We start from the raw sequence: 27,230 nt of genomic DNA on the forward strand, positions 1-27,230 counted from the left end.
ACTAAAATTCTCAAGTAGCAAGTATGTTTAAATTAGCATAGAGCAAAGCTAAAATATTGCACTTGAAATAGGATAGGACTGGAACAAATTACTTCTGCAGCTAAACACTGTGGCAAAGCAGAAGCTCGTCAGAAAGAATAAATAGTAGAGACAGGAAAAAGACTCAAGATGTAACAATATGGGACAAAATAAAATCAATGTCGGCAAAAGCAGCTTGCTTTCTCTTCATCAGCCAAGGAAAGATACCCAAACACACAGAATAGAACCCAAGTCTCAAACCATTTAATTTAGGCACCACAAATAGAAAGCTGGTTTTCTATGTCCTAAGTCAGTGGAGAAAGCAAAAAGAAGGTTCTACAAAAACAATTCACAAATAAGCCTGATTTACAGCCCAGGCTCTTACTCAGGGAGGTAAAATGAGGTCATAGGAATATTCCTGAGAGAAGGATCCCTTATTCCACCCTGAGCACAAACAAGGAGTCTTTTCTGCGCACCCAGGACGGGTGGGACAGGCCTTCTCCTCCCCGGGGGCAGAGGAGGGCGAGAGTGTTCACCTCTCTGTCCCCTGAATCCTGCTGCCGCTGTGTTTCATGGCAGATCTCCAGTCATTTCCTATGAAAGCCGAACTGAGCCTGAGAGATAAAAACATTTTCATCATCTGCAAACAATGAGGAAACTGTGCAAGAGGAGCGACTTGTTCCTGCAGGAGGGAAGGATCAGGAGCAAATGCTGCTCTGGGAGAGTGACAGGGCGAGGGATCGGGCTGCTGGCACTCGGCCCCACAGCATCTGCCCCGACCTGCCCTCAGCAGCCCCACAACACACTCCCCACTGCAGCCCCACAGGGGACACATCTGCAGAGCCACAGGTCACCCATTGCAGAGCCCTGGGTGATCCATTGCAAACCCACAGGTAACCCTTCTGCAGCCCCACGGGTGACCTATTGCAGTCCCAGAGGTGACCCCTCTGCAGCCCTCCCGCTGTCCCCGCACCCTCCTGCAGCGGGCAATGAGCGCAGGAGGCCGCTTTCCCGGGAGACAGAGGGGTCGATATCGCATTTCTCAAACCGCGGAGCAGAAAAACAACCGCAGACAAAGGGGGTAGACGGCAGGACCAGCTCCCCCCACCGGGGCCGGCACCGAGCAGCCTTGGCTGTGCCGTTCCCCCCGGAACCGCCCCTGCATGTGCCCCCTCCCCGGCTCCCCCGGCACCTCCCCCCGCGGGGGCGCGCCCGGCTCGGCGGGCACTGCGGGGCGGGCGGGGGCCTGTGGGCGCGGTAGTTCCTGCCCATCACCTGATGCTCTGGGCAGGCGCAGCCGCGATTGCGGGGACTACAGCGCCCGGCAGCTCCCGCGCGGGATCCCACTCCGCACCCGCGGGGCGGCAGCGCGGGCAGGGGCGGCTGCGGGAGGATGGGTTTGCCCGGGACTCTTCCGGAGCGCCGGCACTTCTCTTGGGGAGAGGGGAGTGTAGCGCCGTTCTGATGCAATGATGGGCTCTATTGCTCCTCTGCTGGCATCGCAACGCTGCAAGATCAGTTGGATCCACTGCAATTAAGTTTGCAGGATCTGGACATGGGAGGATCGAGCGTGTACGTGTAACTGTGCCAGCCCTTCGGCGTTTCCCTGACTGCATCTCGTGTGCGGCTCGCTAGCTCACGGCTCCCATTACCACACACCCCGATCCTCAGCACCAGCGTCCTTAATCGTGCTTTGGGAACCGCCTGAAGGACCATGCATCGATTTATCTTGGTTGCCAGGCAAACTGCGGCAAGCCTGAGCTGCAGAGGGCCAGGGGGCTGCCGGAGCGGGCCGCAGGACGGGGCTCTGCGCGGCGCGGCGGGGCTGGCGGCGGCGCGGCCGCCGAGTGCCCGGCTCCCGTGCGCCCGGCTCCCGCGGTCGGCGCGGGGGGACGCGGTGCGCTGGAGCAGCGCTGCCAAGGCTTCCGCGGTGAAGATCACCGAGAAGGCGAGCAGGGAGAAGATCCTGACGCTGGAGTCCATGAACCCCCAAGTGAAGGCGGTGGAATATGCAGTGCGGGGCCCCATCGTGCTTAAAGCCGGCGAGATCGAGAAGGAGCTGCGGAAGGTGAGGCGGGCGCGGCCGGGCTGGGCAGGGCTGAGCCGGGCGGGCTCCGCTCCCCGGCGCTGGCGCGGTGCCTGGCCCAGCCCCCGGGCACTCCTCTGCCGCCGCCGCCGCTGATTGGGGCGCCGGGGGGCTCGGCCGGGCCGCTGCCCGCGGTGGGGCCGACGTGGCAGGCGGTGGGGCCGCGGAGCCCCGCGGGGCTGAGCCGCGACCCCGCGGAGTCCCGGCGGAGCGGGCGGCGGGTGCCGGTGCCCGGTACCGCGGGCACAACGCGCAGCCCACGATCGGCTTTCGTCCCGACCCGCCGCTCCCGGGGCCGCGGCCGGACGCGCTGTGCCTGGCCCCGGAGACCCTTCCCGCGGGAGCGGTGAGAGGCACAAAGCGGAGAATCCCGACCCCCGGCTGGTGGTTATCGCCTGTCACTGCATGAGGCAGACCTAGCACACCCCTATGAAGCGGTGTTTACACTTCCTCAGCCACTTTGACCCTGTGCTGCAATCCCCTGGCCTTTGTGTTCCACACGAGGGTGACTGACCGCGCTGATCGCGCGTTTCGAACGGCCATGGGGATGGTGGAGGTCCCGCCTTCCAACCGGCCCCGGCCCGGCCGGTGCTCCCGGCGCTCCGAGCAGCCCGCACAGACCGCGCTCTGCTCTTCATCGCACAAGTTGAGGTTCTCAAAGCCGAGAAGCCTTCAGAGCCCGAACGCTTCCTAACACTGCCCGAAGCTTAGGTGCTTACGGCTTTTAGGAGGGTTGGGCAATGAGGCGTGATACAAGATACTCCTGAGGGTCTGGCCTAAATTGTACTAAATAAAGCATCCAAATCAGTCAGTGCTTACATTTTGTTCTTGATATTTTTCTCTTTTTCTTAAGACTTAGAGTTGAAAAAAAAAAATCCTGTAGCAGTTCAGGCGTGGCTTTTTGCTCGTCCTGTTCACATCACAGCATGAACACTTATGTTTGATTGTGTAAAGCATCTGGCATAGTTACTTTTCTGTGATTTCAGATGTTCTTCCCTGCCTTCACTGCTTTTAAAAGTCTTGCTAATATGTCACTACAGGTAGTGCAAGGCCAATTTGATCGGTAGATGTGAAGTACTTTGAATAAATCTGCCATAGCAATGCAAAGGAGAAGAGACTATTTTAATTCTTTGGTCTTTGTATTACTTGCTTTCCCTCATTTTAGAAGGTGAAGCATGTTTTCAACTCACTGTATATTATATATATGAATTGCTTAAGTCAGCAATTATGAAAAACAGCTTTTTTTTTTAGAATTCTACTTAAAAAAACCTCAGAATGCTGATGGAGATTTAATTTCAGAACATTTGTTTTGTTTTTTGCCTTAAAACTTGTTTATAAAGGTGTCATTGACTTTATGCGACTGGTTTCTGTGGTGAGTGCATTTTCCAGAGTATAACATCTTCCCGTGTGCTCACTGTGTTCAAGTTACCATCCCAGGGCAGGAGGCTTTACTTGACAAAACAAACATAGGGGGATCCTCAGCAGCTCCTCCCCACTCCCCTGCTCACTGCACTTACCAGCTGAGTCACTGCCACAGAGAATGATCTTCTGTGCACATTTTACAAAATGTCAGAGGAAGTCCTTGCCAATTGCTTTGTTAGAAGATTGTTATGGCAGTTTTGTGCCCGCTGGCGTGGCATTTTCCACTTAGAAGGTTTTTTTTTTTCTTGAACCAATCTCATGGAATATGATCAGTGGCTACCAGCGTTCATCAACATGTGACTGTGCTCTGAGATGACTAAAGCAAACACAACCCTCCCTGTTGGCAGGGAAGGACAGCATTACTGCAAAAGTTGAGACAAGAGGACTCTAATCAACTTCAGGACGCAGCTGAAAGGCTTTATTTTCTTCCCCAGTGCTCAAGTTATTCATTCCTCTTTGCCTTTCTGATAAAAATACTGTTACTCCTTCTGTTGTTTAATCAAACTGGCTGGCAAAGTATACAGCCTTGAGTAGTACCTGGGCTCCTTACAACTGAAATGTTGCAGATTATCTACACGTCTCATTTTCAGTCCGAAATGGAGTTTGTGTGAGCACAGGTCAATGGCAGTGGAACCTACACCCTGTTACGCAGACTGTAAACCAGCCGTGTGAGGCTGTTGCGCAGTGTGAGCTTTTGTCTTCTCTGAGTTTTGTCCTGCTCTCTCAATTGTGAACAGCAGCTCCTCTGTTATTCTGCCTGGCACTTGCTTCTTTTGTGTGTTAACTGCAAATGATTACAACAGGAGCTGTAACTCCACAGTGCAGAGGAATAAGGACTGAAATGATACTCGAGCAGTCTCCAGCAAGGCAACTGAAAGGATAGTTCTTTAAAAAAGTAAACAAAATGAGGCATTCATTTCAGCTAATGTGCTCTGGATTGAGCCAGCATAAGGGCCAAGTCAGAACCCTCTGGTAAAGCAGAATAAGATTGACGGCTCGGGAGTACAGATGGTGCCGGCTGTGCTTGGACTTCCAGAGTTTTGTTGGCCTGTGACCTGTACTCATCTAGGTGGAAAATAAAGGTTTTGATCTACATTAAGTCTTTCCAGCTGGAAATCTTAATGCAAAGTCACTGACTTGAATCACTTACCTGAGGTTGGTTTATTTTTATAACTTTGAAATTGCACTGCGCCATGCTTCAAAAGTGAGAACCTGATTTCCCCTTTGCTAATGGTAATAATGAGCTGATTCTGGCTTACTAAGGTGAGATGGGGAGAAAGAACTGACTTCAGCCATTTTCCTTGGTATTTCTGGAAAGTTTTTAAAGCAAGCTAGAGCACGGGCATATTTTAATAAATTATTATACTCTCAATAGAACTTAAACAAATAAGCTATTTCTTCTATCCCCCCTTTTTTAGACTTGCTAACAGGTGGCCACTATATTGGCTTTAGCTACATTTCAGACTAGAAATTTTAGCCTCAACATGAATTCAATGCAAGAATAATGTGATCTCTGTACAGAGCCCTTCTCTTCGCTTAATGAGTAATAAGGAGCTCGCTTTGTCTTTACATTGACAGTGCACACCCATGATTTGTTTCTTCACATTCATGCTAGTTTTAAATCAAATAGGGAAAATTCTGACTTAGAATCGAGACTTAATTGTAAATGTGAGCTAACTGTCCCTGGGCGTTGTGGGAAGATAAAGCACAGTTTAGACGATGACATGCAGAAATAGAATTTGACATGCCAAGGAAGATACAAGATTGACTGGTACGCTCGGTAATGAAAGATGTTAAGCTTGAGTGACCATCCTATAGTTTTCTGATTTGAATATGTGACTGTGTGCACACTAAGAAAGTATCTTACAGGCAGGAGCATTTGACCTCATTAAGAGAGAACTGTTGGTCCTCTGTTCCCTGTATATCTGGCATATGGAAGCGAATCTGTAGTAAAACCTATGTTTTTTAACAGGGCAAAACTACCGCAGGTAAAGATGAAAGAAAACCAGTTTTAAGAGTATGATGACCAGAATCATATGTTCAGAAGCACACAGTCCACAAGGTCTAGTTGATCTTTTCTTGTTGAATATAGTAGCAAAATCTATTCAAAAATAGCCCTCTTCCAACAGATCTTCAAGTTAAGAGGGTCCTAATGTCTGATCTCCTTCTGAGGAACAGTATTTTAATTCTGGAATTTACAGTCACATTAAAATCCAGGGCTTTCTTCATATATGTCGTTCCTTTCTTCACATAGGCAAAATTTCTGAATGCAACTGCACTTTGAACATAAGACAAAAGTAACTTGAGGACAGGTCCTGTTCTGTAATCTCTGGATCAGATCTGCCAATTAATGGCCAGCCCCACTGATTTTCTCATCTGGTATGAGGGGGCATGCAAGTCACCATTGCCATTTCAAGTCAAAATCCAGAATTTGCCTCCTCCTTCCTTCCTTCCTTCCAGCAACACTTCATGTCAGCTTGAATTACACAGGCATAACACAGACTCAAAGCCTTGCTCTGTGCTAAGCAGGTCGGGTTTATTTTTCTGCTGTGAGCTCTTGTAATAAAAAGGTTGGAATGCTCATTCAGGCTTTTGGGTCCTGTCAGCTCAGAGCCTCTGAGTAAGTGCTTGCTTGGCCCTTTGAGAGAATTAAAAAAGAGAAGTGAGCAACTTGGCTACCGCAGTGTAGATCTCAGCTGTGCCAAAATGTTTGGTTTTGCCAGCTCTCTGATTATACAGCTTGTTTGTGCAAGTCACAGCAAAACCAGGCTTGACTTGTGCCGTGGAAAGAGCACAATGTTTCACAGTGGGAAGTTGTTGCCCCATGAGGATCACAAAGCAATGGCAATGAAAGCAAAGCGAAGAGGAGCAGCCAAGAGCAGACATATTCTGAAATTCAGAAGGAGCTGAAATACCATGTTGCTCTTCAGGGCACCTCACATTTTCATGGCCTCCTCAAGGGAACCCTTTTCAATTCTTTCCTGTTCATTGCCAAATCCAAATCACACAAGCCTCTCTTCAGACTGAGGGTTTTCCTTGGAAATTCGCTGAAGACATTAGCACAGGCAGCTTTAGGTCAGGTTGGACCCTTCTTTAGTCGGTCTGGGCATGGTGTTATGTTGCAGTTTTCCAGCATCCTTAGCACCGTTGGAAAAGGAACCTCCAGCAGGCATACCAAAACTCCAGAGAGGCAAAGCACCTGCTGGCACCTGCCTTCCTGTTGGTTCTTTGGGACAGTTTATCATATAGTTTATTTGATCAAATAATTCTCCTGACACTTCTTGCATGGTGACCCTTTCCTTAAGAGACAGCTCATCGTTCCATACTGTCCTCCTTGCCGGCTGCATTTCCCAAGGCCACGGTGATGTCTTGGGGAAGAGGAGGCTTCTCCAAACCTGGTTATTCTATCCACATCAAGATTCTTATTGACTTTGCACCAATTAATTCTGGTTCACATATGAAAATCCCTTCTCCCAACTTTGTGTGATACTTCGAACACCGATACAGCTGTTAGAATAATCCTGTCTGACCTGCTTCAGGTTTCAGAAGCTTTTAATCTGGTCTTTTAAAAGTCTCTATTTCCTCTGAGGAGAGACACAGAAGTAACTGCTGAAGGAACTAATTTCCGAAGAGCTTATTCCGAATCTGGGGAGACTCCTTTATTCCATTAAAATCCTTTCATTATCAAGAAGACAGCAACTCAAAAAAACCAACACATTTTTATATTTTCTGCTTTACATCTGAATTTGAAAGTGCGAGATGGCTTCTTCAGCTTTAGAAAGGCTACTACAGTGAATCCCTCTGCTGACAATTTCAAAAGACTGGCAAGATCTTGGCTTTGTTCCCAAGATGGAGATCAGTCCTGTTGTTAGGACAGCGTGAGGTGCCACCAAAGGCTGTAGCAGTGGTTGTTTTGTAGGGCTGGGGATGGGGTTTTCTCCTTGATGTGGTTCATACTTTCTTCAGCAGACACGAGTATCAGTCTGGTACTTGCTGCTCCCCAGGTTGTTGTTAGAGCTCCTGTTCTGCAAGCTCCCCTCTCCCAAATCTCTGCTGTGGCTCAGGCAGCTGCGATCCCGTCAGACGGCCTGGAGCACACTGGGAGAGCCGGCCTGGCCGGGGACAGCACGAGAGACGAATACCAGACACAATATGAGAGACAGAACGTGAGAGAGACAGAGAAGTGGCAGGGGGGACGGGAGGGCAGCTCTCTATCACTAGAAGAAAGCAAAACAATTCCAATGGCCTGGTTTCTTCTCCTTGGGTACATTCCCTGGTGTCTCAGCGCAGGCGTGTTGCTGCCATGGTCGGACTGCTTCACCCTCCGCAGTGAAACAAATCTTGCTCTCACAAGCTGTGTCCTGTTGCAGCACTTTTCCTGCTGCTCCACAACCTGACATTGAGGTTGTCAGCATCACACCCACACTGCCTCCTCTCATGTAGATCTTTTCATACACCTTCCAGAAGGTATTTGGTGTTCATCTTCCCTTGGATGCTCACATACACTAGTGCCACCACGACAGGAGAAACCTCAACACAAGTCACCATGACTAATGCCACTGTCGTAGGGGTTTCAGCAGAATTCCACCTTGAACTCATTTGCAGGGCCACCGGCACTGTCTGCATTCCCCTTGGTGCCAGCTCCTGATATTCCTGCTTTGAAACTTTGACTCGTTAGCATTGGACACTTGTTCTTGCCTGTTACTGTTCCCCGTTCGATCTTCCTGAAACGGTAAGATGGGACTTCTTGTTCTGGAGGAATCAAAACTAAATCTGAACTATTTCTGATATTCCTTCTTTCCATAGAAAGACTGGAAATCATGTAATGGAAAAAGATGAGAAAAACACTAAGTAGTCATAACAATTTTTCTCTTTTAGATTTCACTAGGAGGGGATATAGTGAATCTGATGCAAACAGTTCTAAACAATTGCTGATGTTAACGCGTTGTCAGGCCCCAGCTATTTAAAAGCATCACTCTTCTGAAAGTTAAAATGGCAACAGCTCTTGTAGCTGAGACCAAGAAATACAACTTAATCAAGAGGACCATGGGCCTTTGAGTGGGTGTGTGGGAACAGTGTGTTCAACACAGCAAAACTGGTTGTTCTGTCTCTACCAGGGTTTCACAGTGACATAACCCTTACCTATGTTTTACTGTTTTCTCCAGATCAGCCATCATAGCAGCAAAGGTTGTGTGGGGTTTGTGGAGCAGGTGATGGCTTTGTGCCCGCAGTCAGTGCCCAGAGGCAGCGGTGGCACAAACACTGAGTTGGGCACAAGCAGAGATCGGGAGGGTATCAGTGCTAAAAAGCTACAACGTTATTTACAATAAACCTGACACAGACACCGAAAAGACCTTTGTTGTAAAGGCTGTACCACTATAAAAGCTCCAAAGGTGCGTTATGAAATGGAGGGTACCTCTCAGCATTTCACGAACCAAAGAAGCAACTGTTTTTTATTGCAGATCACCATAGTGTTTGTGTGCAAAAACCATCTAATTTGTCTAACATATTTATGTTATTAGAGGTTTTGCTTGTTCTGTTTTTAATCTGGTAAAACAGGGTATTTCTGTTTCATCTGCTGAGAGCTGCTACATTTTTCAGACTGCCCACCTTAAGGCATCCCTTATTCATTAACAAATTTGTATTACTATGGGAATCTAGTGAGACAGTTTGCTGTAAGAAGGACCAAATGCAACTAAAGTCTGAGGGAATTTTTCTTAAACAAACTGAACACACTGAATTTGTTATCCTTCTACATGCATCTTTCTTTTCTTTGCTAATTTGTTAGTTAGAAGGAAACGATGTTGTGCTATCAGTGGACCCCAGAGTTTGAAGAGAACCAATTTCTAGCTGTTTGCATTTCTCATAAATTGCCAAACTTCAGCCTCAGATAACTGTAAGCTTTATCTGGCATCCCTACTGCTAATTCTTTATTTAAGGTTGAAATACAACTCTTATTTAGGCACTCACTTAGATCAGCAAACATAAAAGCAAATGACTTGACAGAGTCAGTGTGTCACTTTCAATTATGTTAAGTGAATGTTTTTGTCAATTCCTGCTAAATTTAAGGCCATATAAATTTTGACCCTTTTGAGTCAGGATCGCGTAAGTCCAACTGTCTTGCTTTAATGCCATTTCTAACTACCTGTTTAATTTCAAAATTAAAACGCAAGTGCTACCAGTTCTATAGTGGACTGAGGTGTAGTGGGGATTTGAATCCGGTTCTCACATCATCTCTCAGCCCTGGCACACGGCTGCAAACCTCCAGATCTCGCATACCTGGCAGTTTGTATCCCTGGGGACCACTAGTGTTTCAGTCATTGTTATCTTTGCACATCCGAGTTCTGTTGTCGAAGCCCAACACATAACCCACGGTAGAAAAGCAAAAATGAGTTAAGACTTGTCAGCCACATGTTCTATATCCAAAGCCAAGAACATGCAATAAATACCTGGGCCCTGAAGAGGCCTTGTGGGCTCAGGCCGCAGCCAGGGCAGGCTGGTATATGTGATCGGGTACAGAAAATTGATTGCTCTAATTTTGTAGTGCATTAGTGCACATGAAAATTCTGTCACTGTTAGAAGGCTTCCCTACCATCTCTGATACTTAAAAATACATTAGAAAAGCTATAAATTTGTTCTTGCCTATGTCATTTATTCTTCTTGTAATGCTGGCCTTTCCTTTCAGTTAATATTTTTTATTTAAATCAATGGTGGGTGGTGGTGATTGTTTTCTACCAGTCAGTTCCTCGCCTCTTTTCCCTTATTTTATGTTGATTTTTAAAGAGCTGTGATTGCTAATCAACATTCAGCAGCCGTTTTCCCTCTGCTCTCCTGATGTGTTCAGCTCCTCACAGGAAAAATGGCTATTTGTTTAGATTGCAGAGATTAGGAAGCTTTTTAATATTCATGATGATTATTTAGCACTTCTGCTGTTTACCATATAGGGCCTCACTATGATATACTTTGCAAAACATCTCTATATGGAAAAGTGGGGTCATCACACAATGAGTATTTAATCTAAATAGAAAATTAATAAGCAGGCAGAATTTTTACTCTAAAAAGTACTAACGGTCTTGAGGTTCCTTTTGTTGGTGGATTTCTCAAATGCCCTCAAATCTTTTTAGCTTCGTGACTGATCCATCCCTCCCTTAGGTGTGTCAAACAAGTTGCTCTGACAGTTCAAAATGCCTCTTCTACATCTTTTCTGCTTCGATATGTACATTCCCAGCAGGTCAATCTCTTATTGTAGCTAGCAGGAAAAAAAAGCCCGCTCATCATGTAAAGGTGTGTCTACAGTCGGCACTACTTCTGTAAAGCATTTAAGATTTATGGCAGTATTGTACAAGAATTGCATTAAGCTTTACATTAAACACTTTATCTGTTCTGAGGCACTGCTTAGTTACAGCCGTATGACGGATACCAAAAAAGAGGAATGCTTTATCATGTTTCAGCCCTAGTAACACACTGTGAATTATCTCTTTTTAGGGTATCAAAAAACCTTTTACTGAAGTAATTAAAGCCAACATTGGAGATGCACATGCAATGGGGCAGAGACCAATCACCTTCCTCCGTCAGGTAAGAATTTACAGAATATTATTCTTGATTTTTTATTAGATTACCGAGAATGCCTTAAAATTTGTCTGATGTGAGTATTAGTATAAATGATCCCCTGGATGCACCTAGACTTAAATAGTTCTTTCATAAATAATTACCAATTTTGATTTCTGAGATGAAGTCCCATACCGTGCTTGCTGAGTGTCCTCTTTCAACACAGTAGCTTTCCTTATTTTTCAGATCGTTCCCTATCCATACTTTATCCTGACACTTCTATGTTATCAGTCAGCACATTCATTTTCAATAACGCCCTTTAAAAAAGAAAGTGGTTGTGTTCAAAGGAAAAAGCAGATGCCTTTCTTCAGCTGATGATATGCTTTAGGATCTCCACTCGGTTGGGTGCAACCAGTTGTATTGGTGCTGATTTTGCACGTCTAATTGGTAGGATAACTTTTAGGAAAGACTACAACAGAATCCACATTAGCATTTTATTCCTAAAACACAAGCAAGGTTTAAAATTGCTATGATGCTATTTCCTCAACATCTCTTACACGGATATGTAAAATCCACAGTCTATAAGAATGTCAGTTCAGAGAGTTCCAGGACAAACTGAAGCCACGTCAAACTGGGAGTCCGGGTGATGAGATAACATTGACCTATACAGCAATCTGTCAGCAAACAAGGAGACCAGAGCTCCTTGCAAACTGTTCAGATCCAATGTTATTAAAGAAAATGCTAGGTAAATGGGAAATCGTTTCTCCCCATGACTGTGTGCACGCGTGGATTTATTCTTTAGTTGTTGTCCCACAGGATGGCAACAGCCCATCCATGTTACACCAAGTGAGCCCAAAAATGAGAGAGACACTGGAATAAATTAAGCCAAGCTCAAGAAAGGCCTAGATTCTTTGCATCTTGCATTCCTGCATAAACTTAGTTCTGCTAGGTCATGTTTCTACTTTTACTGTGTTCTGTATCACCACTTCTTTTTCTATTAAATATTTCCCATGAATTCAAATTAGTAATAAGTTATTTTTGGGAAGGATTATTAGAGCATGCAACTAGGAGTTCAAAATTTCATCATATTGCTCAGATTTGCTCTTGATTTCTTGTCAATGAAGTGGACTATTAATACACAAAGAGTGGAGAATAGAGCTGTTTAGACATAATGTATGAATAATGAACTGTGTTTTACTGTGTTTGCACTATGCATCACTCACTTGGACTCCAGTCTTCACTGTCTGTAATACAAATAGTAATTCTATAACGGTTTTTATGAGCAGAACTTGGAAGCTGATAAGATTTCTTCACTTTTGTAAGTACTACCCTTAAAAAACAGCTGCACTAACCTTTCTTTTAAATTAGCTACTATTTGTGATCTCCATTTCCAGGGAAAGTTAACAGTAATATTACCGACTTCAAATAACCACGGAGAAGTGGCCAATTCACATTTTCTTGGCACCCTAGGTAGTGGCCCTGTGCACATACCCAAACCTGTTGGACAGCCCAAGTTTTCCAGAAGATGCCAAAAAGCGAGCCAGACGGATCTTGCAGGGGTGCGGAGGAAACAGCCTGGGTAAGCCTGGAGTGGCTGAAATCAGAATCCAGAAAGGTGGTTTCGGTATTTCTAAACTGTGTTTTGTGTGATGACAAGTCGAACGGGAGATGGCCGAGATCCAGGCACTGGGGGAGCTCACGGCGCGGGCTGCTCATGAGCAGTTTTGCTGAGACATGTCACAGAAGAGGGTTATACAGTTACAGAGCCCTCAGCACAACATCCAGGCACAACCCTGAACACAATACTGGGCTGTTTTTTATGAGCAAAGGAAGCAGCAGAGAGTACTAGTGGGGCTGCGTTACTGTTTGAATGGCTCTGTGAACACTGGAGCTCTGGCTCCTGCTGAGTCCAGGTGCATCTGTTCACCTTTTTATCATCTCTGGGTGATACTGTGCTTGTAATGATGTCCCTGTACCGATGCTATCAAACACTGTATGTCCGTCTCAGCTGATTGAGTTCACTGCCGTGTATCTTAATTGTGAACCATCGGTCCAAGGATGTTTGTCAGGATACAAACGGAGGTATCAGGTTGATAATGTTCTGCAGAGGGAAAGTGACACAGAGGAAAGGTGGCAGCTTTTTACTCTGCCAAGATAATTTGAACTGAAGATGTCAGAGCCCTATTTTTCCAAGGTAAAATAACCCTTGAAAGAACCAGAGCACTCTGTTCTTCAACCACTGCTCCTACAAGTGTATACGTATAATATACACCTAAATAAGTACAAACTTTGCATATTCAGTAGAGAGGAAATGGAAGAGCCAAATTCTTTCTCATCTAGCAGCTGTGCTGCCTACTTGTACCTGGGAAATGCCACTAGAATTTCTACTCTACAGATACTATTACAGCTGATGGGTACAGCAAAGAATCTGGCACACTCAATTACCTTCTTTCAGGTAGGCTAACAGTGACATTTCAGAGGACGTATTAGAGTTATCAGCACGTTCCTTAGTGTCTGTGATTGCAGTGCCAGTTTGCACTGCCATACTTTGAGAGCAGGTGCTGTGAAACTTAATAAAATAAAACCTAAACAGCAGTTACATTAGCAGCATTTCAGCCTTGGGCTATTCTTAACAACACAGCCTAATGCAGGATGCATTTTAGCCTCACTTCTTTTGCCTTGGTTTTGTTTCTATGTGTAGAACATGAAAAATACATTTATCAAAACCAAGAATTTCCTCTAGCTCCATGAATTCCTTTCCTGGCTTACTTTGGAACAATTAATCCACATAATACTAGTTATCATGTAAGACTTACTGGGGATACATTTGGATTTTGCCTCCATCTTTGCAGTGATTTGCACATCCAGGGACACGGTGAGAGTTCTCAGAAAACTGGGTCTTGGCCCCACAGGGAGTGAAATGAGAGGAATTCAGCGTCACACGATATTTCAGAAATGTGTTGACTCTGTACAAAATCCCCTTTTCAGCAGAAGATGGAATATTTCAAGTAATTTGCGTTAGCTCAGTAGACGCTGAGGAAGTAGACCTGAAACAGTTGCAATATTCAAATAAGACGATCATTCTGAATGCACACTTTTAATTTCAGTGGGTAAACTGAAGTTCTGTAAGTAATTGGAGTCTAAATGATTTTTTTCCTGATATGTACCAAGAACAACTGTCCCTCTAAATTCCTGAAAACTGAAGCCGCTGTAGAGCTCACTGGTGTGCTGTACTGGTTTGTGGGTTCTCCCCCATGTCCAGGAGCAGGTACCACCTCGTGCAGGGCTGTGACCACCGCTGTGGAGCGGCTCCTGCGCCTTGTTGCTGCTGTGACAGCTCACGGCTGCTCATTGTGCCTGAGAAGGAGAAATTTGCTTTCTTGGGAAAAAGCAAAGCTCAAAACCCAATCATTTAACATAGCTTGAAGTGCTGGGTGGTGTGCCAATACAACCTTATTTTCAAAAAATTATCAATCCAGCACAGAAGTGGCTTCACTACATACTGTCAAACTGTTTGAGGCATTGTACTCACATCAATACTGGCCTATTTCAATATATTCATTGTAAAGGTAATATGAGGAGGGAGATGAGGCTGGTGAGGGGCTGGAGCACAAGTGTGATGGGAGCGGCTGAGGGACCTGGGGGGTTCAGCGGGAGAACAGGAGCTGAGGGGAGACCTTCTGATCTCTGAACTGCCTGAAAGGAGCTTGGAGCCAGGGGGGTCGGGCTCCGCTCCCAGGAACAAGCGCCAGGAGCAGAGGAAACGGCCTCAAGTTGCGCCAGGGGAGGTTGAGGTTGGATCTGGGAACAATTTCTTCCCCAAAGGGCTGTGGGGCATTGGAACAGGCTGCCCAGGGCAGTGCTGGAGTCACCAGCCCCAGAGGGGTCTAAAAGGCATTTAGACGAGGTTCTCAGGGACATGGGGTAGTGCCGAGTTGGGTAAAGTTATGGTTGATGATCCTGAGGGTCTCTTCCAACTGAAATGATTCTGTGAACATCTTGAACTCTGGATATGAAACAGAACCACCTCACTTCCAATGAATGTTCATTTGGCAAAAACCTACTCATGGTACTGAGTCTTGCTACTCAGGCTCAGATATGTTGTCAACTTCTTTTGTGTTCAAATACTCTGGGATTCCTTCGACATCACTTACTTTGCACATGGAATAACTGTCAGATCTTTCCAAGCAGTTGAGAAATTTACCTCTCTCCTATATATAAAAATATCTAATATATGCACATGCAGCTGTTTGCACTGCGTTTATTTGCATCCCACAGTGCAAACAGATGGATTCTAGTCAAAGCTATCAATTGAGTACAACTAAGTGTAGAAGACCTAAAGATTGAATTCAGGTCTTCTGCATATCCCCACTGAGCCATGGGACTCAGCCCTCGATGAAGCGCAAGACAGAAAGACAGCTCAGGTTTGTTCTCCTAATTGAACAGCAGCTTCCTAGCTGAGGTCAAAGACCCATGTACAGACCCAGGATAACTTTCAGTGCTGTAAAAGTAAATGTTTAGGACATCAGAGGACTTCGTGCCCCGAATTACCATTTTGTGCCATGCAGTTGTGCAGTACTTGCAAAGGTTCTTTGTCTTTATAAATTACACTTTTGCAGAATTATTAGCAGGCAGACTATGAGCATATAACCAAGTGATGAGAGTTAAGTCAGGCACAATTATTCCACTCCACCCAACAAGCAAAGAAGATTCTGCAGATTCATGACACTGTTCTAAATTAGGTGTACACTTGTCACTTCATTGTCCATCAGTCTTAGGCTTCATAGCTTGAATCCATTCCTCACCTCGGCTTAAGCTTATTTTTACTCTTTATGTGTTGCACGTGCTCAACAAGGACACACACGGGCATCTAGCATCTTTATTGAAGATTGTTCATTGGGTTCTGTAAACTGCACACAAGGTTCATAGACTGGGGTGATCCCAGATGTTTCTGCTACAAGTAACTGAAAAGTGGTTGTGGGAGATGCTGTGGGGGAGGGAGAAGCACTTTGGTATTTTGGGGGTTTCAGACTCTGGGAGAAAATGATATTATATTATATTATTTTGATATTGCAAATAGAAATCTTATTTTTGTCCTGGATTTGAAGAAGTTATTTTCCTTCCTGTTCCACATGCTACCTCTGTTCCTTGTTCCCATTACTTAAATAGGTGTTGGTTGACATTCTGAAGAGGTTTTCAACATAAATCAAGCAGCTGGGAGATAGTAAAAATAGGATTGCTGTCCTAGTTTGCAAAGTAGCCTTTAAATCCTACTTTTTACCAATGCAGTATATTGTTTTTCTATTTTAGTGATACTTATATTTGTCTAATTCCAAACGAACTGTTTTGTTCTATGAACAAATCTACTCCCTTGCCTCTTCCCTGAAAAAAAGAACAATGCTGGGAATCCCAAGGCCTCATCTATACAAAGGAATTCATACAATACTAGCTCGGGAGTTTTGCCAGCAAACGGAAAACGTGAGGCTTGCTGTACTCAGTTCTTGTTCTCTAATTTTTACAGGTTCTTACAGTGCCAGCCAAGGGATAAATTGCATCCGTGAAGATGTTGCTTCATACATTGAAAGAAGAGATGGAGGGGTTCCTGCAGACCCAGATAACATCTATCTTACCACAGGGGCAAGTGATGGAATTACTGTAAGCATTAAAATTAAACCTGGTATAACCTATAATTTATCAGTGACCTTTGGAAATAACAGATCTCTGTTGAAGATCTGGTCTCAGAAACTCCTGTTTGATCTGACCGATGCTGAGATCTCATGAAGTGGATATCCCCTACACCCAATTATGGGGATGTAAGATGCCAGCTGAGAAACTAGCACATAGAGACAAAGTTTCTTAATATACATTAACTTGTACCTTTTGTAAAGGCAGTATAAACTATATAGGTGCCTGAGTATAAATTTAGGAGATTCAGACCACTCAGACTAAATAATGGTTAAGATACATAAGCACTGAAGATTAGAGGGTATGACTCAGTGGCAGAGAAGAGGGAATGACCTTGGAGGTGGGAACCCTCAGCAGCTCTTCTTCCCGGGAAACTCTCTGCTGGTGTCCATCAGTGCCAGGGAAGGTCCCCAACATCTCTTTCGGTAGCTTGTTTGGGAAAAACTGCAGGTTTTGGCTTCAGCCAAGGTTCAAAGATGGTCCTCAGTTAAGACAAGGTTTTTGCCTTTACGCAGACACATCTCCTGATATTAAAACAACCAGCAGTTCTTTGCTTTTATTAAGTCAGCCTCTTATAGCTGAGGGATTTTTTTTGTCGTTTGGTTTGGTTTTTTTTATGACATCTAGTGGCAGAGTTCAGAATGACAATGCTCTGGCATGAACAGTTCTCCAGATGTCTCCAGTGAACTGGCTTTCCAGAGTTTCTGGTGCCCTGTGATTTCTCCAGTGTTGAAAATGCAGCAGGACAATGAGTCTCATTATTTGGCACTTCCAAGGATAAAACGACTGTTATTTCATAATGTGGGGGACAGAGGGTGTTAAAAGAGTTTTTAAATTTGCATTTGGTCCTGATTATACATTTTGGATGCTTGGTATTTTTAAACCAGTGGTGGGTACATAATTATGTTGATTATAAATCATTAGTTTAGCAGCTGAGTTAGTGTGTGATGAAATGCAGACTTCTAGAACGAACGAGAACTTGGAGGATACTGCTGTTATATCTGTAGAGATATTTTTGGTTTTATGCTATCAATCACATATTGATAAGGACGCCTGCTTTGATTGCACCTGTACTTCAGAGCTCTCCCTTGATTATAAAGGCCCAATTTCACCAAGTGCACTCTTTTCTATAATTCACGTGTAAACGGCCTACACACAGACACCCATGGACGCTGGACACAGGTAAATCCTCTGGGCTGACCTTAGCACAAGCATTACTTTTCTGTCTGTATCTTCTGGGCATAAACTACATATGATACATTAGATTTCCATCCCAAGACATGCAGACTTTTGGTGTCTTCTGTTACTTTAAAATGAAACCATAATGTGAGTCTCTAGTTTTGTTCCTGCCTGGCCACAGTTGCTCCTAATCTAAACCAGGGCTCTCAGTGCCAAAGGAGAACCTTCACTGGCCCCCTTGTAGTTGCTGGTTTTATTTATTGGCCTCTTGTGTTTAGTGAGATAAAAGGAGTGGAAGGCAACAAGCAACAGCTAGCTGAGACTTCTTTGCTTACAACTGAGCACAGTAGAAAAATCATGATCTTGATAATCCTGCTTCCAGCTTTCCTTCTTGCCTTGTGCTCAGAACGTTTTTCCTACATCTTGGAGTTGATCAGACCCGATCTTTAGAAGCCGTGCCATGCCGAGGAATTCCGTTCAGCTGAGCGGGACCATCCTCACTCAGCTGGTGACTTAACTTGAAACAAATGAATGCCCTTTGATAAAGTGACTGTATGCTTCTAGGATAGAAATCTGCTACCTTAACTCTAGATTTTTTTAAAGAGGAAGATGAGTGACTTATTCTAGAGTATACTGTTAATTATTCTAGAGGATACTATTCATTCTGGTGTGTGACTGTTTTTTTTTTTCCTAATTCCTACTTTTTCCCCAGACAATATTAAAGATCCTGGTCTCAGGAGGTGGGAAATCCCGAACAGGAGTGATGATCCCTATACCACAATATCCTTTATATTCAGCAGCCATATCTGAACTGAATGCTATCCAGGTGAACTACTATTTGGATGAAGAAAATTGCTGGGCTCTGTATGTGAACGAACTTCGCCGTTCCTTGAATGAAGCGAAGGCGTATTGCAATCCCAAAGTGCTCTGCGTCATCAACCCTGGAAATCCCACAGGTCTAGAGCAGTTTTGTTAAATGGATGGGGTTAAAGATCCTTTGGGTTTTTTTGTCATCTTTCATTCATTTGACATTGCAGGCAAATCCTAAAAACACATCAGATGTGTGAAGCTGAATTCTAGAGATCAGTGCTCTAATAGGACAGCATGTCATACTTTAGAAACTTATTTTCAATATCATGGCTCTCCAGGGATTTGGGAAGAGAGGGAGTGGGTTCGGTTCACTTTTGCAGACATGTGGAATGACCTTTTTTTGAGTAGTTGAGGTTGATTAGTGAGCAACTCGCTCCCAGTTAACCATCATGCATGTGAGGATTTAAAACGATCACTTCTGCACAGAGCATTCTTAATAAGTTATTGATTACTGTATCTCACACTTCCTTTGCTTGAGATGGACTAAGTTACCATGAAATAGAATTCCTCCAAAAATGTACCTTAATTTCCCACTTAATGAATTGAATTCCAAAATTCAATACCACTTTTCTAAGAAAGAGGGATGTCTTATTGAAAAGTTAAAGTAGCTTAACTAGGTCAGGGCTAAAAGATTTGTGTATATATGCTGCACTAACTTTCTTCTTGCTTTAAAAATCAAACAATAGGGCAGGTGCAAAGCAGAAAGTGCATTGAAGATGTGATACACTTTGCTTGGAAAGAGAAACTTTTTCTTCTGGCTGATGAGGTAATGGAACATTCTGTTCTCAAAAGCACAGCTAAGATTACGCATATGTGGTGTAATTTTGTTCCATGTGTGGTATTGGTATATTTTTAAGTACAGGGAATGAATTCTCTGTTATCATATTAAGACATGAACAAACATGCAAGATTCTTAATATCAGAGGATTAATATGAGAGGTGGCTTGATCTGGATTTGAACAAGAGAGGAAGTGTAGGGGACACAAGCCAGGAGACACAAGGAGGAACTTTGCTGGAACTGACCTAAAAACCTGTGTAATACTCAGGCCACTCCAAATGAAAGAAACAGAAGGGAAATCAATTTAAACATACTAGTAAAGGTTAAATTATACAAAGAAGCTCACTGTTCTTCCAAAGGCTAAACTATTAAGTATGGCAACATGAGATAAAATGTATAATTACAGAAATTATTACTTGACAAAGAACCTTGTGTCTTCTACCAGCTTTAAGTTCTGGGTGTTCCGGCTGTTTCTTGGGTTCGGATGTGGCTGCCAAAGGGCAGCACGTATCCTCAGCCAGGGGACAGAGCACATTAACGTCTTCTGACTGTTCAGGTTTACCAGGACAATGTGTACTCTGAAGGATGCCAGTTTCATTCCTTCAAAAAGATTCTCTATGAGATGGGACCCGAGTACTATAACAATGTTGAGCTGGCCTCTTTTCACTCCACCTCTAAGGGATACATGGGCGAGTAAGTCTGCTTTAGTTTTTTTTATTTCATCTTCCTCATTAATCTGGTTGGACAGCCGTTTCGTGTTAGCGACCCGAAGGTAATCCACTGTCTCCTATTAATTTTAACTAAAAACTATTAAGAAAAGGAAAGCAAGCATTTAAAGCACAGAGTAATGGATTAGCTTAGTGGTTTTCAAAGTACCAAATAATAAGTGTATTTATTTCAGACACCTAATGCTTCAGTTCCACAAAGATGAAATCCTACAGTCCTAAACCAGACCTGTGATAAAGGAAAATACAGTCTCCAGCATCCAAGGGAACAGCTCAAGAGTCACTGGGACATTTAAAGTTACAAATAATGTTTGGGTTTGGTTGTTTTGGGGAGGAAGAGGTGGAAGAAAAAGAATTTTCTGAATAAATGAAAGCTGCTGTAGCCATGTGCTCTTGTTCTGAAGAGCAGAAAGTCCAAGTGAACTGTTACCTTGCCTGTCAGGGAAGCTGTGTATACATGAGTTTCTCTGTATGGGGCACTAGAGCTTAATGGCAAATCATTTAGTTCCATCTTAAAACATTAGCAGTATAGCAGCTCTTTCAACAACCTGGATCTTACATACTGTAAGATCCTCATTAATTGTCCTTCCACTTGGGCAGTTATTTTCATGGCTTTTCCAGTTAACCAATCTTTTCTGTTCACTTTAATCACAGATGTGGCTACAGAGGAGGTTACATGGAGGTCATTAACTTGCACCCAGAAATTAAAGGACAGCTTGTTAAGCTGCTTTCCGTTCGCATTTGTCCTCCCGTCTCAGGACAAGCAGCAATGGATATTGTGGTGAATCCTCCAGTACCTGGAGAAGAATCTTATTCACAGTTCATAAAGGTCAGCAAGAACATCCCTGTTCTTTTGTGCTTTTCCTAATCCTGTCCTAAGTACTGTGAACTCAAAAATTCAAAATACGCACAGAGACCAAACTTTTGTCCTTTCTTCTTGGACAATCCTGCAATAACACCAATTTACAGAACGATGCAGGGCATTTTAAACCCAACATGACTACCTTTAAAATATTTTTAATTCCTTTTATGGTTCCTTTGTTAAGAAGCCAAAAAAAGCTAAGGTGGCATTATAAGATCAACTTTCTTGCGCAAGAATGGCGAGAAGGTTAAATGTAAATATGCTCAAGCGACTTGCAGCCGTGGTGTAGAAAAAGCACATACATCACACAAATTGTTTTACTGACCCTGTGTGCTTGACGAGTAGAACCTCTGTTAGATAACATGGGCCTGTGAGAAACAGTAAGACACCTTATCACCATGGCTGAGATTCCTGCTTTGCTGGGAGGAAGCGGAAGGCTGATAAATTCAACTTTTCTCCTGTGTTTAGCGTGACAAAATAATTACTAAAAGATTTGCTTTTGCTAAAATCTGAATAGGAATGTAAGTTTAAGTACAATTATAAAATCAGCCTTGTTCTCAGGTATCCAGTGCCTCTATATACTGAATAACATAGTGCTCTGTATTAAAGTATATAGTTTCTCACATGTAAAAATGAAACTGAATCCGGCTTCAGAAATTACAGTACTGAGTCAGATCAAACAAGCAGAGGAACATGGTCTGTAATCCAGCCAAGAGCGGATGCTCCAAAGGAAGGACATTCAGACAGAGACGCCATCCACCCCATCCTGCCGATGCCTTTCTGCACCGCTGCAGGGCTGGAGTTCAAACATCCTCTGCTCAGCAAAGACCAAAAAGCACTTAATTCAGGGAAGGCTCCTTGAAGCATCTTCATTTTCTCTGGCGTTTTTGTTGCCACTTCAACTATGTCACGCTGAACACCTTCCTTTTGAACAGGAGAAGGAGTCTGTTCTCAACAACCTTGCCAAAAAAGCCAAGCTGACAGAAGACATGTTTAACACGGTGCCGGGGATTAACTGCAATCCCCTCCAAGGAGCCTTGTACGCGTTCCCACGCATCTTTATTCCTTCCAAAGCCATTGAGGAAGCAAAGGTCAGTCACTCATTCTTACCCCAGTCCATTTTAAACTTCACACACTTGTGCCCGCCACTTCCAATGATCCATTTTTATTCCAGAGATTAAGCTCACGTGGTTACAAAGCAGTACTTCAGTGACTACGTATGATCTTAAATATAACATGACCTTTATTTTAAGAGAGGAAAACAAAACAGAGCATTTCGTCACAGTGGTGACGTCCAGGGTGAGAATGTTGAGCCAGGATGTTGGTTTTTACTAGATTAAGTCATAGGGTGGGCAAATAGCTGGAGATTTCCTCACAAAGTTGACTTCTGTACAATGCCTGATTGGATATTGGTCAGTAAGCTGAACTGCTAAATGGCAAGTGGTTTTGTTCCTAACTAGAGCTCTGCTACCTAATGTGTAATGTTCATTTTTTTAAAGGGAATTTTATCAGCATAGCTGAGGACAAAAATAGGGCTGGTTTTCAGCTGTTTGACTAGGCATATATAACCTGCACGGATTTAAGAACTTCCATAGTTATTAATCAGGGGACTTTGTAGTCAGGGGAAAAATAGTAGCTGCCAAGGGCACTGGAACACACAGCTCTCAAATTAATCTGATCTTGTCAAATGTCAGTGGCTTAGATTTTTGTAAGTACAATTTTGAGACTTTTGACAAAAAGTTACAAGCAAGTCAAGGAGAAAAACAATATCTAAACCCTTTCTTTTGAGGTGAAAGTTTTGTGTAGGTTCTCCAGCCTTGTTCCTCCGTGGAGTATTGTTCTTTAACTCACAGTGTGAACTGTCCCATTAGCAATAATTCATCTTCTTTAGTAAGCAGAAGAAACTAATAATATAATATTTTAGGAAGAAAAGCAGTCATGAAACTCTATATGTTTGTTATGTTTCGACTTCAATAATTCTGAAGCATCCTTCCCTTAGGCTCACAAAATGGCACCTGATATGTTCTATTGCATGAAACTTCTGGAAGAGACTGGAATATGTGTCGTACCTGGAAGTGGATTTGGCCAAAGAGAAGGAACCTACCATTTCAGGTACCATTTCTGTTTGTTTCAAGTCAAATGAACTGTCAGAAGCAAAGAAGTAGCAGCCCAGTACTTTCTCTTCTGATTAAATATGAGGATTTTTATTTCAGTTTACATTGTCCCTCTTTCTGCTGGACATTTTCTGTGGTCAAAGGCCTTGTCTGCTAGATGAGCTATTCAGGTTTTAAGGTGCTTTAACAAGGGCAGGTGTAGAGTCTTGTATCTGGGTAGGAACAACCCCAGGTTCCAGTAGAAGTTGGGAACGAGCTGTTGGAGAGCAGCGTAGGGGAAAGGGACCTGGGGGTCCTGGGGACAGCAGGGTGACCATGAGCCAGCACTGGGCCCTTGTGGCCAGGAAGGCCAATGGGACCTGGGGTGGGTTAGAAGGGGGTGGTCAGTAGGTCAGAGAGGTTCTCCTGCCCCTCTGCTCTGCCCTGGGGAGACCACACCTGGAATCTTGTGTCCAGCTGTGGCCCCTCAGTTCCAGCAGGACAGGGAACTGCTGCAGAGAGTCCAGCGCAGCCACCAAGATGCTGAAGGGAGTGGAGCATCTCCCGTGTGAGGAAAGGCTGAGGGAGCTGGGGCTCTGGAGCTGGACAAGAGGACACTGAGGGGGGACTCATTCCTGGGGATCAGTATGGAAAGGGGCAGTGTCAGGAGGATGGAGCCAGGCTCTTCTGGGTGACAACCAGTGACAGGACAAGGGGTGATGGGTGCAAACTGGAACACAGGAGGTTCCACTGAAAGATGAGAAGAAACTTGTTGGGGGTGAGGGTGGCAGAGCCTGGCCCAGGCTGCCCAGGGGGGTTGTGGAGTCTCCTTCTGTGCAGACATTCCAACCCGCCTGGACACCTTCCTGTGTAACCTCATCTGGGTGTTCCTGCTCCATGGAGGGATTGCACTGGATGAGTTTTTCAGGTCCCTTCCAACCCCTGACACTCTGGGATTCTTGCTGACATAGTTTTATTCTATTTTTATATTCAGGCATTTGAAATGCCTTGTCCACAAACACAAACAATAATAATAACTTATACTCTAATCTTAAAGTTTGCTAAGGCATTACAAATATTGCTCCGCTTTCTTCTGGGGGGGGATTAAACAGTGTTTTCATATGGAGAAACTGCATGAAAGATGCAGAATCTTCCCTATAAATCTTCTCTTCAAACACACTAAATAACTCTCCGCTTAACTAAAACAAGATGCTGGACTAAATCTTCCAATCTCATGTTGTGAACATAAACTCCATTGCTTTTGCTTCCATTAAACAGCACTTTACTGCAGCTGAGCCACCGGGATCTGGAATTTATCAGGGAGTTTAGTCTTGTTTGGTCTGAAGCAACATATGCAAAGGGACCTTTAGCCACAGTGGTTCTGCAGCACAGAGCTGAGGCTGTCTGGGCAAAACCAGTTCATTCTGTAAGCCCTGCAGAGTTTTCGCATACACGCTCCATGTGATTTTCAGATTATGCAGGAGTTAAAAAGGAACTAACACTGTGGTGTGGCATGTTTCATTGTTTTAATGCTTCTGAATTAAGTTTTCAATTCAAAAATAAATGTGCATTTACTCAGAACTCCCCGCCCCTGAAGCTCAAAAAAATGGATAGAATTTGGAGTAACTGCCCCAAATATGGACACTGAGTTGCCATGATTTCTTATTGATAACCTTCTTCATCACTCAGCAGAAAATAACAATTCTTGAATGCCTATATATTAGCCTATTGAAACAAATTTCTCTAGTATAATAGTTTAGTTCAAGTAAAGCATAAGTGCAGAAAATAAGACAATTACATCAGAACAGATATTAAACTTAACACATTCCTAGCTGTGCCCTGACATTAATCAAGATCTGTGCAAAGATCATGGTTTAGTTTGTTTTGAGGATAATGTGAGTTGTTCTTTTCCTCTTCTAACTATTATTTTTCAGAATGACCGTTCTTCCCCCAGTAGAGAAGCTGAAGATCCTACTGGAGAAAGTGAAAGACTTCCACATAAACTTTCTTGAAAAATATGCATGAAACTACTGTGGCTTTTCCCCCTCATCCCCTCCCCTTTGAGGCAAATGCAGAAATGAAACAAAGATGTGCTGAGAATGTGCTGCTCATCTAATTTAACGAAATTCAAAATAGATAGAACCAATCTCAGATACTGCTACAACTTAATGGACTGTTAAATTTAATGTCTGGTATAAAAGACATTGTTACACCAACTCTTTTTTTAAGGGGAAGGAGAGAATGTAAAGAAAGTGGTGAGAAGAGAGAGTCAGTAAATGATTTTGTGCCTTGATTGGAAGTTACATTGTGAACTTAGGTTGGGGAAGGGAGCTGATCATTAAAATTGCTGCTGTTGTGTGATTTGTTGGGTTTTTTTTCACGAAACAGAAATGCCAAGAGCAATTGTTTAGCTGGGAGCATCCTAAAATTCTACTAAACAAAACCTCAAACCCCTACATTACAGGTATTGTTTGGTTTAATTTTTTGTTGTTGTTCTTAAGTATGAAGTGTTCTCCAAATCTGATTAAGCATGTGGGTACAGCGTGCTTATCGAAGAAAACAAATCTTCAACAGATGTGTACAGATACCTTTGAACTTCTGTTAAAATGATTCCTGCCATCACAGCATAATGAGTGGAATAGATAGTTTTTATCACAGGAGTAAACATGGTGTCTGCCTGAACCCTGTTTTTATGAAGCTGAAATACAATGAGGAATATTTGCTATTCAACATGTTATCCCAGCACTGAACGCTTCCTCTGGTAACAATGCCACGAGTCTCCTGTTAACTCACAGCTTTTATACACATGCAACATAAGAAGTTCCTGTTTCAAAGCAGATGCGAGTGCTGCTAGTCCTAAAATACAGCACTATTTCAGAAGCGCTTTGTCTATGGAGAACATTTGTTTGGAGCTACATGCCAGCTGGAGCGGGCAAGGACCAACAGCTGTTGTCACCAGGGGAGGTGCTGGGGGTTCTGATGGACGAGAAGGTCTCTAAAAGAAAACGTCTTGTGCCCAGCGTAAAGAGAACGATAGTGCAGCTCACTTGTGAATCTTCCCGTCATACTGCTGGCTGAACCATCCTGAGTGCTTGTTAACCCCGTGCTAAAGCAGGGGTACAGCAGGAGGACAGCTGTAGTACTTTACTAAGCCGTGCTGTTGTCCCTGCACAACAAGAGGCGGCTCCGTTTCTTGTTTCTCTAGAGCTGGACCCTTCTGCTGGCACTGATAACGGGCTGAAGGAACAGAGTTCCAGCGTTCAGCCAGCAAAGCATTAGCATTTGTCAGCCTTAGGCTCAGCATTACGAAGTTTATTGATTAAGCATATCTCATTTAATGTAGTCATTAAGTTACTATTTAGCAGTAAACTCATTTTAATGTCTACCAGCATGTCATTAGGCCGCCTCTGCAGCTGGTTCAACATCCTGTGCTGATCTAGGTTGCTAAAGCCAATGGCTAGAGGATCACCGTGTGGTTTATATAAAGCACGTACCAATCTATGGCGTGTGGAAGACAAGACATTGCCAATAATTGTCCTTGCAACAGCAGCGACCCATCTGTGACGCAGCATTCGCAGCTGCTGCCCTTGTCACAGCTCCTTTGCTGAAGGCTGGGAGAAGAACCGAGCACTTCTGCACCACCTGCCAGTGCGCACGGGTCTGGAATGAAAACGGCTGCGGCACAGAGGGGGCTCACAGGGAAAAATGGTGCGTTGATCTTTGGAGAAATGGGCTCCTCAGGGTCCAGCAGACTGAGAACGCTGACATTGGCACCATCCAGTAATAGAACCTTGTAGCTGTTAGCGCTCGCCGCCTGGCATTCTTCATACGCACTGATAAACAAACCCAGGAGGCAAAACCGTAGGAAGAGGTCAGAATATTGATGTAAAACCAAGACAAACAGCACTTTCCTATTCTAGGAATGTGTCCAAATCAGACCTGGCTCCGGACTCGCAATGCCTTG

General features: G+C 44.0%; 1 protein-coding gene across 1 annotated transcript; it reads left to right on the forward strand.

The window, feature by feature from the left end:
* Nucleotides 1–1,732: 1,732 nt before the first annotated feature.
* GPT2 (glutamic--pyruvic transaminase 2) lies at nt 1,733–25,291 on the forward strand (the record flags this gene model as incomplete). The annotated part of the gene is made up of 11 exons (XM_080351965.1): nt 1,733–2,086; nt 11,012–11,101; nt 12,545–12,653; nt 16,596–16,729; nt 18,651–18,894; nt 19,495–19,574; nt 20,143–20,279; nt 20,966–21,140; nt 22,109–22,264; nt 23,173–23,285; nt 25,201–25,291. The coding sequence occupies 11 exons, from the start codon at nt 1,733–1,735 to the stop codon at nt 25,289–25,291; spliced, it is 1,683 nt and encodes a 560-aa protein (XP_080208091.1).
* Between the last annotated feature and the right edge of the window lie 1,939 nt (nt 25,292–27,230).

Source organism: Nesoenas mayeri (assembly GCF_963082525.1).
Source record: "Nesoenas mayeri genome assembly, chromosome: 12".
Classification (NCBI taxonomy): domain Eukaryota; kingdom Metazoa; phylum Chordata; class Aves; order Columbiformes; family Columbidae; genus Nesoenas; species Nesoenas mayeri.